At 37.6% G+C, this 19,669-nt stretch overlaps 1 protein-coding gene across 1 annotated transcript in view; it reads right to left on the reverse strand.

Annotated features, from left to right (window-relative positions):
• Window positions 1–216: 216 nt before the first annotated feature.
• LOC139723705 (high affinity choline transporter 1-like) overlaps window positions 217–19,669 on the reverse strand; it is a 28,928-nt gene continuing 9,475 nt past the window's right edge. The window contains exons 2-8 of the mRNA XM_071634927.1: window positions 16,750–16,863; window positions 15,761–15,916; window positions 14,097–14,245; window positions 13,046–13,171; window positions 12,015–12,168; window positions 1,927–2,144; window positions 217–753 (exon numbers count right to left, since the gene is read on the reverse strand). Coding sequence (XP_071491028.1) covers window positions 217–753; window positions 1,927–2,144; window positions 12,015–12,168; window positions 13,046–13,171; window positions 14,097–14,245; window positions 15,761–15,916; window positions 16,750–16,863 — 1,454 coding nt within the window. The remainder of the gene's footprint in view (window positions 754–1,926; window positions 2,145–12,014; window positions 12,169–13,045; window positions 13,172–14,096; window positions 14,246–15,760; window positions 15,917–16,749; window positions 16,864–19,669) is intronic.

Genomic DNA, 19,669 nt, shown 5'->3' on the forward strand with positions numbered 1-19,669 from the left:
ACTTCGACAACGTTGCCATCAGCGCTATTAAAGAAAGTATTTTTCTTTTCAACAAAGAAGACCGGCGTTTTCCTTTCTTTGAGTCTTGTTTTTATGAAAGACTTTAACACGCCGATCAACGTAACGATGCAACTTAAACCTACAGGCTTAACTTCCGCCAAATATATTCGTAGCATTGTACTATTTCATTAGGATCCTTCTGAGAACAGAACAGAATCACAGGGTCGTTTCCTTGTACGTGATAATCTCCGTCTTGAATCCATTGAGTGGTTCAAAGTGAGCGGTATGACTCTTCACATCCAATCCCCGCCGCCGCTTGCCGTCAACGAAGCATTTGAAGACGTCCCACTTTTTGTCGAGGTAACCCCTGGTGAAGACGGCGTCTGTGATGTACGAGACGGCGACGAGAACCAAGAAGGTCAAGATGGACGCTAATGTGCGGAACGGAAAGAGCTGTCCGTCGACAGGGTGGTAGTATGGATAGAGGACACAGGGAGGGATATGTAGCGCTGGCTCTCCGCCCGTGAGTCGCAGCAGGAGACCGGTGACGAAGGCAACCGCAGAGCCGTACGTGTTGGCCTTGTCCACGTGGATGACGGCGACGAATTGCGGGAAGAGGATGACGAAGACGAAATCCGAACAGAGCACGAAGAGGATGTAGATTGACTCGACGGTGAGGGCCATGACGGTTGCTATGGTGGCAACGACCACGATGGACGCGCGCAGCACCCATCCCATCTCCCTCTCGGAGGCCTATTGTGTGTTTGGGGGTGGGGAGGGAGAAATAAGGGTCAGGCACACTAATAAAAATAATAGCTATAATAATAATGATGATGATGATGATGATAATAATAATGGTAATAATAATAATGATATAATAATAATAATAATAATAATAAATAATAACAATAATGATAATAATAATTATAATTATAATAATAATAACAACAATAGTATGGTCTTATTTATCCATTGTAGGCTGTTCAGTGATGACACAGTTCTATCAGAGGGCTTTACTTTTATTATTACCCAAGCGTTGCCGGGTACCCATTTGCACGCCCGGGTCGGGAGGGACATGGTGGGTAGAAACATCTTGTTCAAGAACGTAAGCACTGGACTAGATTCGAACTCGGGTCCTCCGCTTATAGGAGTCAGGAGTCTTATCCACTGTGCATGCCACCATGCCGTCAGTTGGAGGGGATGAAGAATACTCCACTGCAGATACGTTTACATCAACGTATACATTTACAATCACTCATATGTTTCATACTTTTTGTATTTTGTCAATACAGAGCAGGCCAAAGTTCGAAATGTGGGGGAGAAAAAAAAAACCCCACTGAACTGGAAGATATTCAGGCCGATTTAAGTCAGTGTACAATTTATTGCAATTCAAGTGGGTCCACTATTACCAATAGATTGGCTTGTCTTATGCGAAAGGCGGCAATCGTGCTGTGGAATCCTGGATTAGAAAGCAGCTGGTTTGAAATTGGCTCGACAACTTTTAAGTTTCCCTACAAACAGTAAGTAAAAAGCATCAGTTTGAAATCACAAGCTGTGCATCACGCTAATAAAAAGCAGATGTTCGTTATTCCGAAGGTTCGTTATTCCTGAATATACAAATTCCCTATACTTAAAGGTTCGTTGATCCGAGCATTTGTGGCGTTATTCCGAAGGTTCTTTATTCCGAAGGTTCATTATTCCGTAGATTCCTTAATCCAAAAATGAAAAAAGGTTTGTTGTTCCGAAGGTTCTTAATTCGAAAATGAAATAAGGTTTGTCAGTCTGAAAATGAAATAAGTTTCGTACAAACCTTATTCCATTTTCGGATTGACGAACCTTCGGAATAACGAACCTTCGGAATAACGAACTGTAACCGAAAGGCATGAGTTTGCTCAGCTCAGTCTGCTCAGACAAGAGTTCGATCACCTGTGGGCGGATGATGTTCTTGTAGATGTTTCGAACGAACATGGAGCTTGAGGCCAGCACGGAGGAGTCCGTGGACGACATGACGGCGGCTGAGATGGCGCCAAGGCCAAGGAAAGCGATGAAGGGCGGGGTCAGGTACTGGACCACGGCTGGAAGGATAATTCCTGGTGTCTTGTACGGATCCGTCTTGTTCAGGTTCATAGACGTCATATTCCAATCTGGCAACCAGGCAACGGATTCATATCAATGTCAACTCAGTTGTGCTTTATTTCCATTCAAGAAAAGTCAATGCAGAACAAAGTAGATATATCAGATTGTTCATTAACAATATGTAAGAAATACAAATTATAAAAGCCATTTTTTGTACTCTGTTCCTGTATGTTCCTGAATCATGCCATGTGACTGTTAAGATGCACGGACTTGAACAATCTTCAGGTGAACCATGTGCCCGTGTGGATATGATATAGATAAAAATGAAAAGAAATGAAATAAATGAAATGAAACGAAACTTTGAAACACAATATATGAATGCATGAATAGAAACAATGCATACTAGTACTTTGCAATAGTGACAAGAAGTAATCGTAGCGATGGAAAAGAGTGATCTACTGAAAAGCAGCTCTGGTAAAACGTGGGTCAATCGAAAACAGTATGCCAGTATCAAATACATTACATCCAAATTGTCAATTTACAATTAGAACATTTTTTAATTGGTAAACATGTTCCAGGTAATATCAAAAGGAAATGTTTTGCTCAGTACTTTTTTTCAAGGAAAGAGGACATACAAAGCTAAGATAAGATAAATGTTACGGCACAGGCACTATTCGTTGAACCGTGTATACCAGAGTTCAAAGGTCAGCTATGTCTAGAAGACGTAGTTTATTTGGGTGCACGTCACGAGACCGACACCCACGAGTCATAGAGCCCACGAGTCATACAGCTCACAAGTCATACAACCCATGAGTTATACAGCTCACGAGTCATACAACCCACGAGTTCGACACTAAGCTGACAAAGCCCACGAGACCGACACATTAAGCCCCGTGTTGTATCTGTCGAATTCGTGAGCTGTTTTGACCTGGTGTCGAACTCATGGGCTTTATTTGCCTAGTGTCGAACTCATGGGCTGTATGACTCGTGGACCTGTTTTCATAGTCGAACTCGTGGGATGTATGACTCGTGGGTATCGATCTAGTGGGATGACCCCGTTTATTCTTGTAAAATGTTTACTACAACACGAAGTTACTCATCAGCTTTAATTTGACACCTTGATTACGTCAACATTGTTATGGATCAGAGAGTGTAACCCCTTCGAAGGTGAAGGGCACAAAACCTACCTTTTCAAAGTTTTGGTTTGTAAAGTACGAAACAACCTTTCTGTAAGTTTTTTTTTTATTTCATCGTTTGTTTTTCCCACCAAGTTTTAATGAAATGCTATTCCCTCTGTTAACTCTTTTTTTTTGCAAGTAAATGTAATGTTACGTAACCAGTGTCTAGTTGCTATCTCTGTTGAGCACATCCTTTCCTACATTCATTTCATTGAATAAAAATGAAAGAGATGAATGGCACTTAGTAGGCGTTTTCACATCAGCCCGATAAAAATCCAAGCTCGAGATATTTTTCGCGATTGCAAATTAGAGCGCTATTTCATTTCTTATTCACATCAGCCCGAAGAGAATTAGCCCGCATTTTTTCGAGCTAATTCGACAGCTGAGTATGTGCAAACAGCATCAGTAATGTGTGTGTGCCCTCTCAAATACTTCTCATGATTTGTGTGCAGTTTGCCTCGATCGATCGGGTCACACACGCTAGGCATGATGGGATGGATCGCGCTAATTTCTCGAGTCGTTTTCACATTATCAAATAGCGCGCTACTATCCCGCTATTTCAGAAATTTCCCGAGTTGGACTCGAGAAATTTTCTCGATCAGAGCGATACAATTAGCGCGCTAATTTGTGTTCACATTATCAAATAGCGCGCTATTTCATGATTGGGTTAATTTCCCAAGTCAGAAAATAGCGCGCTATTTCGAAACATCGGGCTGATATGAAAACGCCTACTGCAACATTTTCATCCAGCAGGGTAATTGACCTGCTGCAATATCAGGTATGCATAACCCACGCATTTTTCTTGCAATGTCAGGTATCCATAAGCCTCGCATTCTTCTTGCAATGTCACGTATGCATTAAACCACCGCATTCTTCTGAATAATTGACATTGTTTCATCTAACCGGGTAAATTTCCATCTGCAATGTCAGGAGACCACTGGCCGTACATTGTGATGTAACAGCCTATTGCTCTGACACCAAGGTCAGGTAAGTATGCCCTACACATCACTTCGTTGTAAGTATTCAATTGAGAAAAGTGCAGTTTTAAATATGATAGGAGACAGCAAATTATATCTGATCATGGCGCAATTTACTGTTGAGCAAGGGACACTTGTGGTGACAACATTTCACCGTACCGGTAGCATATGGATACAAGGGAAACATTTCGTTTGCGATTCCCATACAGAGATCCTCCATCCAGAAAGACTTATCTGGGCGAATGTGTGCAAATACCAATAAATTAATGATGCACATCAAGCCTTAACAGAACCAAGGGCAATTCTGGCAGGCCGAGGAGTGGGAGATGCCCCGAAAACATTGAGGCTGTCAGGAGACAACTGGAGGCTCATCCTAGAACCACAACTGCACGCCGTAATGTTTTAGGGATAGGGCCAAAAACTTTCCATCGTATTGCACGATTGGATCTTAACATGTTTCCGTACAGAGTGCATGAGCGTCATCAACTGCTGGAGAGGGATTTCCAGAGGAGGCTAAACTTTTCGAGGTGGCTCCTGGGCAGGATTGAGGGTCATGCCAATTTTCTAGAAAACCATGTTGTTGGCGACGAAGCCGCATTTAGCATGGACGGAAAGTAAACATCCACAATGTCGTGGAGTACGCGGCTGCAGGACATCCACCAGACATAAACATGAACAGACAAAAATGGAGTGTGTGGGCTTGCCTGAGTTGAAGTGGCTAAGTAACTCGGTCATTCTTCTTCAACAGAAACATGTATGGTGACATGGACTTAGACTTGATCAGCAAATGATATCTGATCATGGCGAGCGAAGGGCATTTGTGGTGACAATATTTCATCGTACCGGTAGCACAATGTATAAGGGAAGCATTCTGTTTGCGGTTCCCAGACAGAGATCCTCCATCCAGAAAGAAATGCCAACGATACAGATCAAGCCTTAACAGAAACAAGGGTTATTCTGGAAAGCGGAGGAGTGGGAGATGCCCTGAAAACATTGAGGCTGTCAGGAGAGAACTGGAGGCTCATCCTAGAACCACAACTGCACGCCGTAATGGGTTAGGGATAAGGCCAACAACTTTCCGTCGTATTGCACGATTGGATCTTAACATATTTCCGTACAAAGTGCATGAGCGTCATCAACTGCTGGAGAGGGATTTCCAGAGGAGGCTAAACTTTTCGAGGTGGCTCTGGGCAGGATTGAGGGTCATGCCAATTTTCTAGAAAACCATGTTGTTGGCGACGAAGCCGCATGTAGCATGGACGGGAGAGTAAACATCCACAATGTCGTGGATTACGCGGCTGCGGGACATCCACCAGACATAAACATGAGCAGACAAAAATGGAGTGTGTGGGCTTGCCTGAGTTGAAGTGGCTTAGTAACTCGGTCATTCTTCTTTAACAGAACATGAATGGTGACATGGACTTAGACTTGATCAATGAGGACATTGTCTCACAGCTGGAAGAAAACTTTGAAAGACAGGATCGAGGATGGTCAGCCATCCTACGCGAACGCTGGGAGAAACAGCGCTGCCTCCCCACCTTCCAACATAGTGAAGTTCACTTCCTACAAGGCCAAGTTTGAGATGATGAGGAACCGTAGGAAGCTGTAAGGTTCCGGCATAGTGATTGTGAAAGATCTGACAAAGAAGAACGCTGAACTGCTTTCCCAGACATCCCGTCAAAGTGTAACAACGTCATGGACATCAGATGGACGTGTCTTTGCAATGGCAAAACAAGACAACGGTCGTATGGTAAAGAAACCAATCAGAACACAGAGAGTACTCTGACTGGATTGAATGTATATTTATCGAAATGGATATTAAGCCAGTAAATACTATATTAGCTACTATTTATGGACCTCCAAATGCCCTCTTGCTTCAATTTCTATTTTCATTGAATGCAATATTAGATAATATCATTAAGGAAATACGTTATCGTATATTTCAGGGGATTTCAACCTTAATTTATTAGATATTGATTCTTGCCCACAAATTAATGAATTTCTTGATATGTTTATGACCAAAGCTTCTTATCCAATTATTCATGTCCCTACACGTGTTACAAATCACTCAGCTACCCTAATCGACAATATATTCGCAAATGATATGAATCATTTAGTACCTGATGTTATCTTGGCAGATGTATCAGTTTCCAGTTTATTTGTTGTTGTTTTCTTGTTTAAAAAGTCGTTATAAAATGAGTGTAGTTAATGATTTTGAAGGTTCTGATAAACGATTGATAAATGAGAAAAATGTACAATATTTTTCTTGTGAATTAATGAGAGTTAATAGGCGTGTGGATAATTGTGATGCTAATATTGCATACGAAATTTTTTATTTTCAGTTCATGCCCTTATGTATGATAAATGTTTTACTGAAATAAAGTGCAGAGGCAAATGATGATTTACGAAAATTGTGTAATAAGAAATATGTTTTATGTCCAAAACATACGTTAAAAAATCCAACAATTTTCTGTAGCCATAATGTTGTTAAAGTGTGTTTACATTGACTTTTAGTTGCATGCCATTTCAGTACTCGTGGTGACTTTAAGATAAAAACTGCTAATCATGTTCCATTTCTATTCTATTTTAAGCTACAAATAATATTTCAGGTAATCCTCAGATCTATTGACCTTGACATTGTTCTGAAAATAGCTGTAAATTCCTTGAAATTAGCATATTCCCAACACACAAGATTTAACCATATTTCAAAATTGATTTTTCTCTCAGACAGAATGCCTGATCATATTCATATTTACAGTACTTGTAGTCTGTGACAAGTATTTAGAAGATCTGGGATTGATTGATGTGTCTAACATGACAATGGCCTTGAAAATACAGCTGAAAAACATAAGATCAATAATTGTTCAAATTTCCAATATATAGGGTGCTTGCACCAACTTTGAATTGTGTGTCATTATAACATTAATGATGAGTTATAGCTGATAATTTTAAATCATTTTCCACTTTTTTCCATTTTGAGCAACAAATAGTATCAAAAGTCATCCATATCATTTGACCTTGACATTATTCTAAAGATAGCCATACAGTAAATGCCTGAAAATGAGCATATTCAAGACACTAATTGAGCTTTACAGCACATTTCAAAATTGATTTTCTCACAGACAGAATGCCTAGTGTGTGTGAAATTTAGAACCAGAAAATCTAAGTCAGTGACATTAATAGGATGGAAGTAGTCTTGAAATTTGTTAGCATTTTGATCATTGTAGGTTTCTGCCTAAAATGTTAATGGTGATAATAATGTGCATCCATTGTAGAGAAAAGGTAACATAGGCCATTTCGAAATAAAGACATTAATGAAATTAAGCTTGTCAAGAATGAGGTTTTTTTAAGAATAGGCTTCTGGAGATTAATTTTTGATATAAAAAAAATGGAAACTTATAGATAAGGCCTTGGGTTAAACAAATGTACAACCTAGTATTCTTTTTTTTTTGTAGATAATAGAAAATTTTAAAAGGTAAAGAAATCGGTCAAATTTTTAATGATCATTTTTTAGTGTAGGTTTGCATATAAATGTAGAGTTCAGTTCAAGTTTGTAACAATGATGATTATACTCAGTTTGCTAATTATTTTGAAGGTTTTGATAAACTATTGATAAATGAGAGAAATGTACAATGTTTTCTTTGTGAATTAATGAGAGTTAATAGGCGTGTGGATAATTGTGATGCTAATATTGCATACGAAAATTTTTATTTTCAATTCATGCCCTTATGTATGATAAATGTTTTACTAAAATTAAGTACAGAGGCAAATGTCGCAAAAATAAGCCATGGTCTAATAATGATTTACGAAAATTGTGTGAATAATCATGTTCTATGTACAAAATACATTTTTTTTAAAAAAATAAAGACAATAATGAACTTAGTTTTTTTTAAGAATAGGCTATGGGAGATTAATTTTGATATAGAAATGGAAACTTATAGATAAGGCTTTGGGTAAAACAAATGGACAACCTAGTATTTTTGGTAGATAATAGAAAACTTTAAAAGGTGAAGAAATTGCTCAAATTTTTAATGATCATTTTGTTAGTGTAGGTATGCATATAAATGAAGAATTCAGTTCAAGTTTGTAACAATGATAATTATACTCAGTTTGTGAATAAAGATAGAAATAAAGTTTTTTTTAAGCCCATTTACCCCAGGAAAAATTGTAAGAATGGTATGTAATTGTGATAATGGTTCAATTTCTGGTTATGATGAAATTGTTGTAACTGTACTAAAAAAAGAAAGAAATGTAATTCGTGTGATACGTTATCCTTTAAGTGATATTCTTAATTGTGCAATATCCAGTGGTATCTTTCCAAATAAACTTAAGATTGCTAAAGTTATACCAGATTTTAAAGGTGGATCAATTAATGATGTTATTTATTATAGACCAATATCTTCTGTGTTACATGTTTGTTTTTTGATTCCTGAGAAATGTATGTATGATAGATTATTGATATTTTTAGACAAATATGATGTACAGTAATAACAGCATGTAAATACGGATTTCGTTCTGGACACTCATCTTCCCATGCTTTGATTAAGCTTGTTTTTAAAGTACCTAATGCACTAAATTCTCATCAGGCAGTTATTGGTTTGTTATTAGATTTGAGAGAGGCTTTTGTTTCATCAAATCATTCCATTTTATTAGATAAGTGTTATACATAATTATATATATATATATATATATATATATATACACACACACACATACATAATATATATATATATATATATATATATATATATATATGGTATCCGAGGTAATTTGTTAAAATCGTATTTTGATTATTTGGATAATCGTATACAGTTTGTATTAGTTAATAGTTGGAAATCTGAGCCTGGGATGTGGAGAGTCTCGGGGTTTAATTCTTGGTGCACTTTTCTTTTTATTTGTATTAACGATATTTGCAATGTCACAGATAAAATACAGTTCATTTTGTACACTTGTGATATGAGTATGTTTATGTCTGAAGATAATATTGATATTTTACTGCTACGTTTTGAATGTGAAGAAAACTCAGTGTATGATTTTTACCAATAAGAAAATCATTATATAGAGAATTCAGCAGAAAATATGAATAACAATTTCTTTTTTTTAATAATGTACAATTGTATCCGTTGTGTTTTTCTTAATAATGTGCCTTAGGTTAGTTTGGTATTTCTTCTTATGTATTCGTTCGACTTAAATCTGACTTTATTATATACCCTTTTGTTTTGGTGGCAACTTTATTATCAAACTTACTTTTTCTTGCTGTCTTCACATTTTATTACATTTTTGTTGTCAATTTGAATTATATTATCTGTACCTTTGTCAGAATGTTTTTTATCCGTTGGAATGCAATAAATACGAATTGAATTGAGTTGCGGCACCATTGGTGGATACAGGATGGTGCTCAAGCTCGAGCTGTCAGTGAGAGGCTGGTAGAGATATTTGGCCAACGCATAATAGCCCTCAATCATGAGTTGGAATGGCCTCCAAGATCTTCTGACTTGACACCCTGTGACCTTTTCCTCTGGGGATACCTAAAGAGCAGGGTATACGCATCCCCACCACGTGATCTGGGTGACTAGGCGCGTAAACTGTATTCGACATTATGAGATCAATGTTCTTCCTCATGATCCCGCAATGGTTAGAAGAGCAGTTGCAAGACATGCAGCGTCGTTCACAGCTTTGTGTCGACAAGGGAGGTGGACACGTTGAAGGTGTTGGTGCATAAAATGTATGGGCTGAATGATGCACTCACCAGAGACTGTAAATTACATTCACTTGCAAAACGTTAACAGAGGGGATACCATTTCATTAAAACTAGGTGTGAAAAACAAACAAACGATGAAACCAAAAACTTACAGAAAAGTTCACACATTACAAACTAAAACTTGGAAAATGTAGGTTTTGTACCCTTCACCTTCGAAGGACCCTAAACCTGTGATCCGTGACAATGGTTACGCAAGCAAGGTGTCAAATTAAGCTGATGAGCCACTTTGTTTTTATTAAACATTTCACAAGAATGAACTTCTTGTTCTTGACATAGCTGACCTTTGAACTTCGGTTACTTTTTTCAGGAACACACTGTATAATACGGTTACAAAAACAACGACATACAAACACAGAATCAGCAAAGCATCAAAGTTATCTTGTTTGGACTTGTTTTTCGTTTGTTTCGTGTTCAGGTGGGCTGTTTTGTTTTTGTATTTGCGATGTGATGCGATACCAGTTTACTCCGGGTGACACTGTTATAATTATGAAAAATGAGTATGGATTAACAAAAGATTAGCAGACAACTAGATAAAAAAAAAAGATGGAGAATTTAACAATTTAAAAGAACATGGGAAACATGTATTCCGTTTCACAGGCGTAACGAAAAGAATGTTGAATGATTGATGATTGATCACAGTTGTAGACGTATAGGCAAATAGTGCATTTCATAATGTGTGGCTTTTATAATTGCTGTAAACGAATCACATTTTTGTACAGTTCTGCTTGTTTGCTCTGTTTGGAGATGTATACTCCAGTAAGCAACTTCCGTCGGTGTTGTTCGACTTGAAAACAAGTCAATGAAGTCCACTCCTCTTTCGCGATACTATATTGATTCTGTTATTAAAAAATTAAGCTAAATAGTGAAAATATTGAAAGGAATCACTTCGCAATCAAACTATGTTGTCACAATCTAATCCCCACTAAGACACAGTCAATAAAGAGGCGAATACACGGAGAATTGAAAGCGGGACTTGATGTGACAGCAAGTTTGAATTTAAGGTTCAAGCTGCAGTCCTACTTTACTTTTATGTGGAACATAAACATGTAATAGCTAGAAGTTATTGCAACATTTCCGCGTTTTACGTGTCACATAGCAATACCATGTTCGTCATAGTGCACTTAACTACCAATACAGTCAAGTTAAAGTTCATCTTTTTCCTGTTGTATAGGCCTTCTTTGCGTGACAGAACCTTGCGTACTTCCGTACCCTTTCCTAAAATTTTCACTGAAAGGCAATGCAAAGAGTTTATGATTGTAAACTTGATAGCTCATGGAACAAAAGAACAATCATATCTGGATAGCAGTGTTCTCAGTAACTTGGTCCGGGGGAAACCCCCTCATTCCTAGCTATAGCTACCTATTATTGAGATCAGGAGAGGTTGGTTGCTGGTGAGTTTTCTCTACATTTTACCCTGCTAGAATGCAATGTAGGAGAGTTTGATGTGTCCATCATACTCGCCCCATAGGGCAGCAAGCAAACCCCTTCCCCATTAGGGTATCTTACGTCATTTCACGGGTCTGTCTTTTTCAATAACACAATGATTTTATTCAAACAGTTTGATATAGCTTCTGCCCTTGCTTATTTTCTATTTTTCTCTTTTAAATGCATGATTAATACTTATTGACGACTGGCGATTATTGTCATTGCAAGACTTGATGCGATATTGAAAACAAAGTCTGAATCGTATTGAAATTTATCATTAATGACATCCTTCACATGTTGACTTTTGTTGATGTGAATAGGTCTACAAATCACAACTTCTGCAATGAAAATAAATTGTTTAATAACTTTGTTTGATTTTCAATCATTTGTCTTTTATTGTTTCTGCACCCACTCTGCCCTGAAATAACAACTCCGCCTTGAAATAACAACAGCAACAAAAAGGGGTAACAAAAAAACCTTAACCCCAAGAACCCAAGAGTAATATAAACCACCTACCCCCCCCCCCCCCCCCCCATCCGCCACTGGTGAGGATGAGTATATAGGTCCAACGATTAACGATGATGTTTTCTAACTTACCAGTGCTAGCGCCCACGGCCCCCATCACATAGGCGGGAATGCTCATTAGGAAGCAGCCGAAAGCGGCAACCAGGGAGAGGTTGCGGGCGTGGTCGGGCGTTTTGGCCGAAAGGGCTCGTTGGTAGTAGGCCTGCCATGGTACTCCTCCGAAGATCTTGTGGAATCGAACATTATGACAGCGAATTTTTAAAACTTGCAACGTTGATTGCATATAGGCCAACATTATAACATGACATATCCTGGAAGCAAGATTGTGCATTACTGTTACTCTTTTTCTTGTTCTTCTTTTTATTTCAGTAGAACATCATGATGGTATAGAGGAGTATAGGAATGAAGGTTTCATAAAAGATTCTTTCGAGGGAAACCTGGATTTGTGTCATCGAGACTTATCAAAACCGAATCTGCGCACAACATATCTATGATATGTGAATTGCTAGCTCAAATTAGGATGGGATCATGACGGTGACTTTTGATATTATTCTTATTACTTTGCCTAATTTCTGGTTAGTACCACTTTGATCTATCTATCCCAGGTTTGCACATCTATATATCCATTGCTTTTGGTATACAAAATGTCACCATCCTAGTTGGTCAAGTTTTGAATGCAATGGTAGTATTGAGCATTTTTGCTTTAACTTTTGTTTTGTTCCATGTTGGTGATACGCAAAGAAGGCGTCGTGATTTATTAATAATATATGGAGCGACGAAGTCGCTCGATGCAGGTTATTCGTTTGTTATATCTTTTCAAGTTTTTCCAGAACAAAATACAGGGATAAAAACAAACGAGAAATCAAATTGTTGAAATTTAAGAAGGTGTTCAATGAATACTTCATAGTCTCTATTTCTGAATTTATATTCTGTATCGACTTATGTGTAGAGGATGCCCCTTATGTTGTCGTTGTTTTATAGCTGTGATGTCATTTAGCTGAATGTAGTTATTCTTTATAATATGTTGGTCTTCTTTTCGCTCTTTCTGATATGTTTTGCAAACCCAAGTGTGCGAGTGCGACCATATTATTATTTTGGCTTACCATGAGAAAAGCACTGTCGAGCCACTGACCGACCAGTCGGGTTTCCCACGTTCCGACCCATTGGCTAGCGGTCGAAGACAGCGGCGCCACCGCGTCATTGGTCAACGAGAAAGGGACACAAATCCACTGCGTGTCAGGAAGAATGTTATACGAGTTCATTCTGTGGAGGCTTACTGGCTTAAATAATCATTATAACCCAACAAAAGTGCACTTCATGCAGAGCACGCATTGCCATGCGTCATCAGTATAGCATAACGCGAAAATGTTTTGTGTGGATGTTGTGGCTGGTGAATAGGCATTAGCGTGAAGGAAAACAAGTGGGCGCGAGGGAGGGGGTCGGTGGACAAGACTACGTAAACCTCAAGTCTCTCTGTATGTGATGATTTGAGTAGTTCTTATCATACATTATGTCCCCCCTCCCCCCCCCCCCCGAAAAAAAAATGCAAACGAATATTCGCATTGATAACTTCCAATATGATTAAACTGCCTGAATGCTATTTCAGGGTCTTAAAATGTAACATCTTAGCTTTATTTTGCAGAAAACCCCATTCAATTTGGTTAAGCGGTTACAGAGAAATGTGGATCGCTGTAAAGCATGCCATGGGTCTGATACTTCCAAGTTTAGCACTTGGATGCTCTTTGAAATGCATATTAATATGTGAACACAATGGACAGAACTTGGAGGGAAGGGATTCCTGACATGCTCTACACACACGCACACACACACAAAATCCTAATTTCTCTCTGACCACTGAAGCAAGTCAAATGGGGTTTCTGTAAGATGTGGGTAATAAATCATTTGTTTCATACCCTGAAATTGTATTTGGATTGATGCACTATTTCAAAAGTTATCGTTGCGGATGGTCCCATTGTATTTTTTCAAGGACATAAGGTACAGTCGTGGAACGTTAAAATGTTTCAGCAATTCAAATAAAGTCATGCGATGAATTACAAATGGACGTGGATACACGTACAGTATACGTGCTGATCAGTGTCTTGCTGATGGGTACTTTATTTATGCTATCAATGATTATTGAATCCGTTAACTCACCAGACCAACAAATATACACACAAGTTGTACTATATCCGTGTATGCAACAGAGTATAGGCCTCCAAAGAAAGTGTAGAATGCAGCGATACAAGCAGATAAGATCACAGACATATTTTGATCCAGATCCAAGATCACGCTGATTGTCGATCCTGCGGGGGAAAATGTATCCTTTTCCAGAAAACTACTTAATCCAGTCTTCAATATCTTTCTTCTTGAGTTGTTTCTTGATTTTCCTGTTTCAGTATTTGAGTGCTGGCTTCATATTCGGTCATTATTTTCACTATGAGGAGTAAGTTTGTTCATCACAAATCCAGTTATTCCAGCTTAGAATAGATAGCACCCTGGAATCCTTGCTAGCAAAATTGCCTTGAAGGATCTTTTTCACTTGAAATGCAAGAAGTGGTTAAACGTATTTAATAGAGACCTGGGCTGATGAATCAATTACTAGTACTCCAATCCGCAGACTGTTGAGATCCAAGGTAACTTCATGAATGTCGATTTGAATAATTACAGGTGTATCTACGTTAGATCTAGAAGTATCACATGATCTCTCATCTGTTTTAATACGTCATCGGTTACAATGAGGTGCGTTTGAACGCAGTCAAAAGTTTATCACGATGCATATATGTTTCGAGGAAACTCGTATAACCGAGTTATATATTTCTTTATATACATTTGATTTGTTATCAATTTAGTATGAACGGTGCTGCTGCGCAATAAATATACATTCTTTAACTCATTCCCGTACAGCTCAAGGTAGCACGATTTAGATTACAACGACAAATCTTCCATGACAGAAGCATAATAATTCTCCAAGAAGTTCCAAATACTTGTATGAACTGATATCAGTGAAAGGGGGGGGGGGGGTAACCTGAGATGTCATCCTTGGCGAAGACAGTATTTTCTGGCAAATGATATATATCATTGATACACAAAAATAAAAATAAAAGATGAAAGAACCGCCGGGCAACGACTTCCACAAGTTTCGTCCTTCCCACGCTATAAAACAGTTTAATGAAACCAGTAGCTCTTGGACAAAGAGTTCTACAGGTGGCTGACTTTTAAAAAGGACAAGTTCAGTTTCATACACTTTATTGAGACAATGAAGCAATAGTTATAGAAATCATCAGTGAAAGTTTGAGGAAAATCGGACAATCCCTTCAGTTAAAAATTTTCGAAGTTTCCGTGATGCTACCTCTACTACAGTTGGTGACGTCACATGTATAGAACGATACGAATAAAATATATAGGAAAAACTTAACATATTTTTACTTTTCTTGCATAACTAAAGAACACTTGACTTGCCCCTTTCAGAAGGCAGGGGGAATTATGCCCTTAACACTGTCGGTGAATGCCTACTTTGTTTTTTTTTTAAATGAAGTTTTGTGAAATTCTCTTTATATTGTTCTAATATTGTTCTACGCATGTGACATCATAAACTTTGGCAGTCTTCCCAACTGTGACTGCGCGGAAATCTAAAAATGCATAACTTCTGAACAGATTGCCCGATTCAAATTCATGAAATTCTTGCGTCGAGATGCTTTCAAAGATTGCCCGATTTTCCTCAAATCTTCACCGATGTGTTCTATCAACATTGCTGCACTCTCTCAGTTCACATGTATATGAAGGTGAACTTGCCTGTGAACTTGTCTTTTAAAACTTACCAAGGGCTGCTAAGATAGCTGCACACCAAAGAAGCTCCCCCGTGAGGGCCGAGAGGAACAACACTCCCCCCATTCGATCCCCGAATTTAAACTGGAATGGGTCCAGCATTGTTACGTAATTCTTTTCTCGCATCTGCTTGGCAAAGAACAATCCATCTGTAGGCGGAAAGATGCTACATTGTTTAATGACAGGAATGCATAATTGTTTGAGTATGTGTGTGTACAAAGTGTATGTGAGCGCTTTAATGCATACTAGCATGTATCATCATAAGTACATTATGCACAGTGGTCTATTAAAGTGAATGTCAGACGTATTATGCACATTGAATATTATGCAATGTATGTTAGAAATGTGACAAGGTGTGAGTGAATGATCTCGTTAAAAAAAGTATTTTTGATAAAGAAGCTGCACTGAGTTTTAATGAAAAACTAGATAGGAAAGGATAGGATGTGATTTTCAAGCTGACAACTGCGTTTGTACATTGTACAATACAATACATATATGTTTTCTTCATTTTGTTACGCATTATCACATGTATTTTGTTACGTTTGTGCAATTATTACAAATATGTTCTACTTATACGTTGTATATAATTTTCTCTGTTTATTTGTTTGAAATTAATATAACATTGAATTTGAATTTGAATTGCATTTTTGCAAAAAACAAAAACAAATAAAAGTGGCAGAAATACATGAAGATTTTAATCGCAAAACGGTTTAAGAGACATTTCTTAACATTTTTAAATAAGTCCATCATCAGATAGAGCAAAATATAACCTTTCCGACAATGCCTCACTTGTTACATAAAAGGTAAGTTCTTGAAGTTATGACTTAAAATTTCCTATATTTTCTTAACATTTTCGGGTTTTTTTAGCAGTTCTAATTTTAAATATCTGAAATTATCACGAATCAATCTAACTCCTTTTGCGATCAAACCCCTCAAATTGAATTTGAAATTGGAACTGGCTTCATGCAGATCTCGAACTTACTGATCATGAAGCTGATGCTGTACCCCCATGGCGCCTGGGCCCAGACGAGGCCCCATCCCGGAGTGAACACTACTTCCGCGGTTCCGTTGATATAACCTCCACCAACCCATGTGGCTGTTCAGGGGAGAAGAGGGAATACGGGAATGGCGAACACCACCATGTTGAGAATGCATCTCATTATGAAGGGGTCAAATATTTGAAAAAGAAATTAAAAGAAATTAACGTGGGAAATTAATGATTGGAAATAGATTATATGAATATATTCTTCATTTTGTTATTCCACATTCCCATCCAGGAGGACAAACTTAATTTTCTTGTAGATAACGTTTGCAGATGGACACTTTTTTCAAAAATCGAAATCATGCAATGTAGCTTATCGCATTAGCTAATGAGAGTACATATTTTCATTCTTTATTTTTCAAATAATTGCAATATCACGATAAAGGACGATGGACCGTTTACGTCACGTTGTTAAAGAATTTCGACATGCTTGACATGTTTGCTTCTCTCACGACAACCTCATTTTGAATTCTCTGTCTTACGCTTTCTGGTTTCCTACAGCCCGTTTTCATTGAAAAACAAACAAACAAACAGACACACAAACAAACTTGCAAGATGTATATTGGAGGTAAAATATACCTGAAATAACTTTGTTTATAAGAATTACAATATAGCGACAATCAAAACCATTCTGGCGAAACGTGTAAACTCATACTTCACGTAGCTACGTACTTTCCGTGAGTGCGTGTATGTGCCTACATTTGTACAGCAAATAAACTGTTTCCTGGGTGATTTTATTATAAACCCACTGAAGGTGACTATGAATAATTACCAAAGTTTCATGCTTTACATCAAGCTTAACATTTTCCATCCACTCTTTCCTAGTCATTTGTCTTGACATTTGTCTATCTATGCGTGCCCTTGTGTGTGTGTGTGTGTGTGTGTGTGTGTGTGTGTGTATTTTGTGCATATTTGTCTTTTTCGCCATTTACTCGTGTATATAAAGCATGGCATATCAAACAATAAATAAGTAGACATACATTACACGTTTGATGGCATTAATGATGACAATGACAATGACAATCATAATGAATATTTCCAACCATTACAATTATCCCAGAACATTTAGGATATGGTCTACTTACCAACAAACTCTACCACGTGATTGAAAAAAAACGCATAAAAATTGAACAAAATGAAAAAAAAAAACAAAATTTAACAGAAATCTAACAAGATTAAGACCAACACAGAATGGGCTAAACGTCTTCATGTGGGTGGGAGTCACGACAATAGCAGATGATCAACATTTTAATCCTTTTGTCAAATTCTATGATAATTTCATGAATTAGGCGAAGTTGATGAATCAAAAATACAAGCTCTTCCGCTGGGTTAGACGCATCAATCCGTTAGATGAGTCAAGGTGAACTAAAATCAAACTCAACACTATTTTTGCTTCTTTTCTCGCAAAATTTATTTTTCTTGCTTGTGTTATTTGTATACTATAATTAGAAATGATGTATGTTTGTATGCCAATAGTTGAAATCAATAAATCATATGAATAAATAAAAATGTCCTGAATGGCGAGCACTCACAATGATGTGCCGTATCGGTCCTACCAGAGGGTGATTGAGTTCTAGACATAGCAAAACAAAGCAGTCGAAGTAAGTTGTAGAAATCTACTTAGACCACGTGACCCCTTCCCTACACCTTTGCAAAGAATTATAAAATCGAGTTATCAGATTGCGAGTTCGGTCACAAACAAAAAGGAAATTATATAAGCAATAGTATACATAGCACCAAAAAAAAAAGGGGGGAACACGATTAATTGTGTTGTAAGGTTCAAGTACGTTTTAGAATTTATTAGCCTTGTCGCTGAAGCTTTCGTTAGTTATGTCCGGTTGGTTTTGAACCAGAATTTGATTAATGGCAATGTTATAACGATTATCATGAGGGAAAAAAATACGTTTCGTCTTTCGTGACAATCATACTTGTTTGTTTGTTTGTTTGTTTTTCTCAATTAATTTGTTTATTGCTGACAGACAACTACGATTAATATCTAAGCAGTCGTAGCTGGAATCAGTTTCAAAATTACCAGTTTATTATTCCACACTGCCAGTACAATCCGGCATTTTTTAATTAGGTGACTTTTCGCTTGACATTGTTATCGCGAGATATTGATGTTCTACGACGTGTACACCTGATCTCTGTACCTCAAAAAAAAAAAATACATTGTACTTCGGACCAAGCGTTCCAGAACTTTGGCTTTTAGACACCCGAGAGAGCACTTGCCGCGGAGATATCAAAATCAACTGCAGACAGGCCTTCATTGTTATTATCCCCTATTCTGGTGTTTTATGCGCCTCTTCGTTCTTTTGAAGTTCAGTTGTCTCTTGATCATATTCGCGATAACAAGGTACCGCACCGGTCATTCACAGACCGTACTACCAATACTAATCCACCGTTATCTTTATTGAACAGCTATAACTGTGAATGGGATACATGCCACGACTTTTTCCTTCTTTTTTTTTTTCTTTTTTTTTTAGCACACGCATGTCTCTTGTACGTTATTCCGAGTTGAGATCAAAGAGAGCCATAGGCGAATGTATGAGAGGGAAAAAAGCAGAAGAGAGCTATGTATATTTATTTTGAACATTATGGATGGCATTCCAGTATTGTTGTCTTAAGCATTAAATTTTATTGTTGATCTGAACTGGAAAGGGCAAAGATTCACCAAGATCATACAATCAAAATGTACATATCGACCTACTTCTAATCAGCGAGGTAGTCCTCAAATTAAAACTTTAATTCTCACATTTGAGCAAGAACGTATAATCGTAATGACCTGAGTGCAACATCTAAGAGACGAAGACATTTCTAAATATCAAGTAAGAGGAAATACAGTCGACTGTTGTTCTGTCAT

Source organism: Diadema antillarum, unplaced genomic scaffold (genome assembly GCF_040938485.1).
Source record: "Diadema antillarum isolate AM-2024a unplaced genomic scaffold, OU_Dant_1.0 scf00000197, whole genome shotgun sequence".
Classification (NCBI taxonomy): Eukaryota; Metazoa; Echinodermata; class Echinoidea; order Diadematoida; family Diadematidae; genus Diadema; species Diadema antillarum.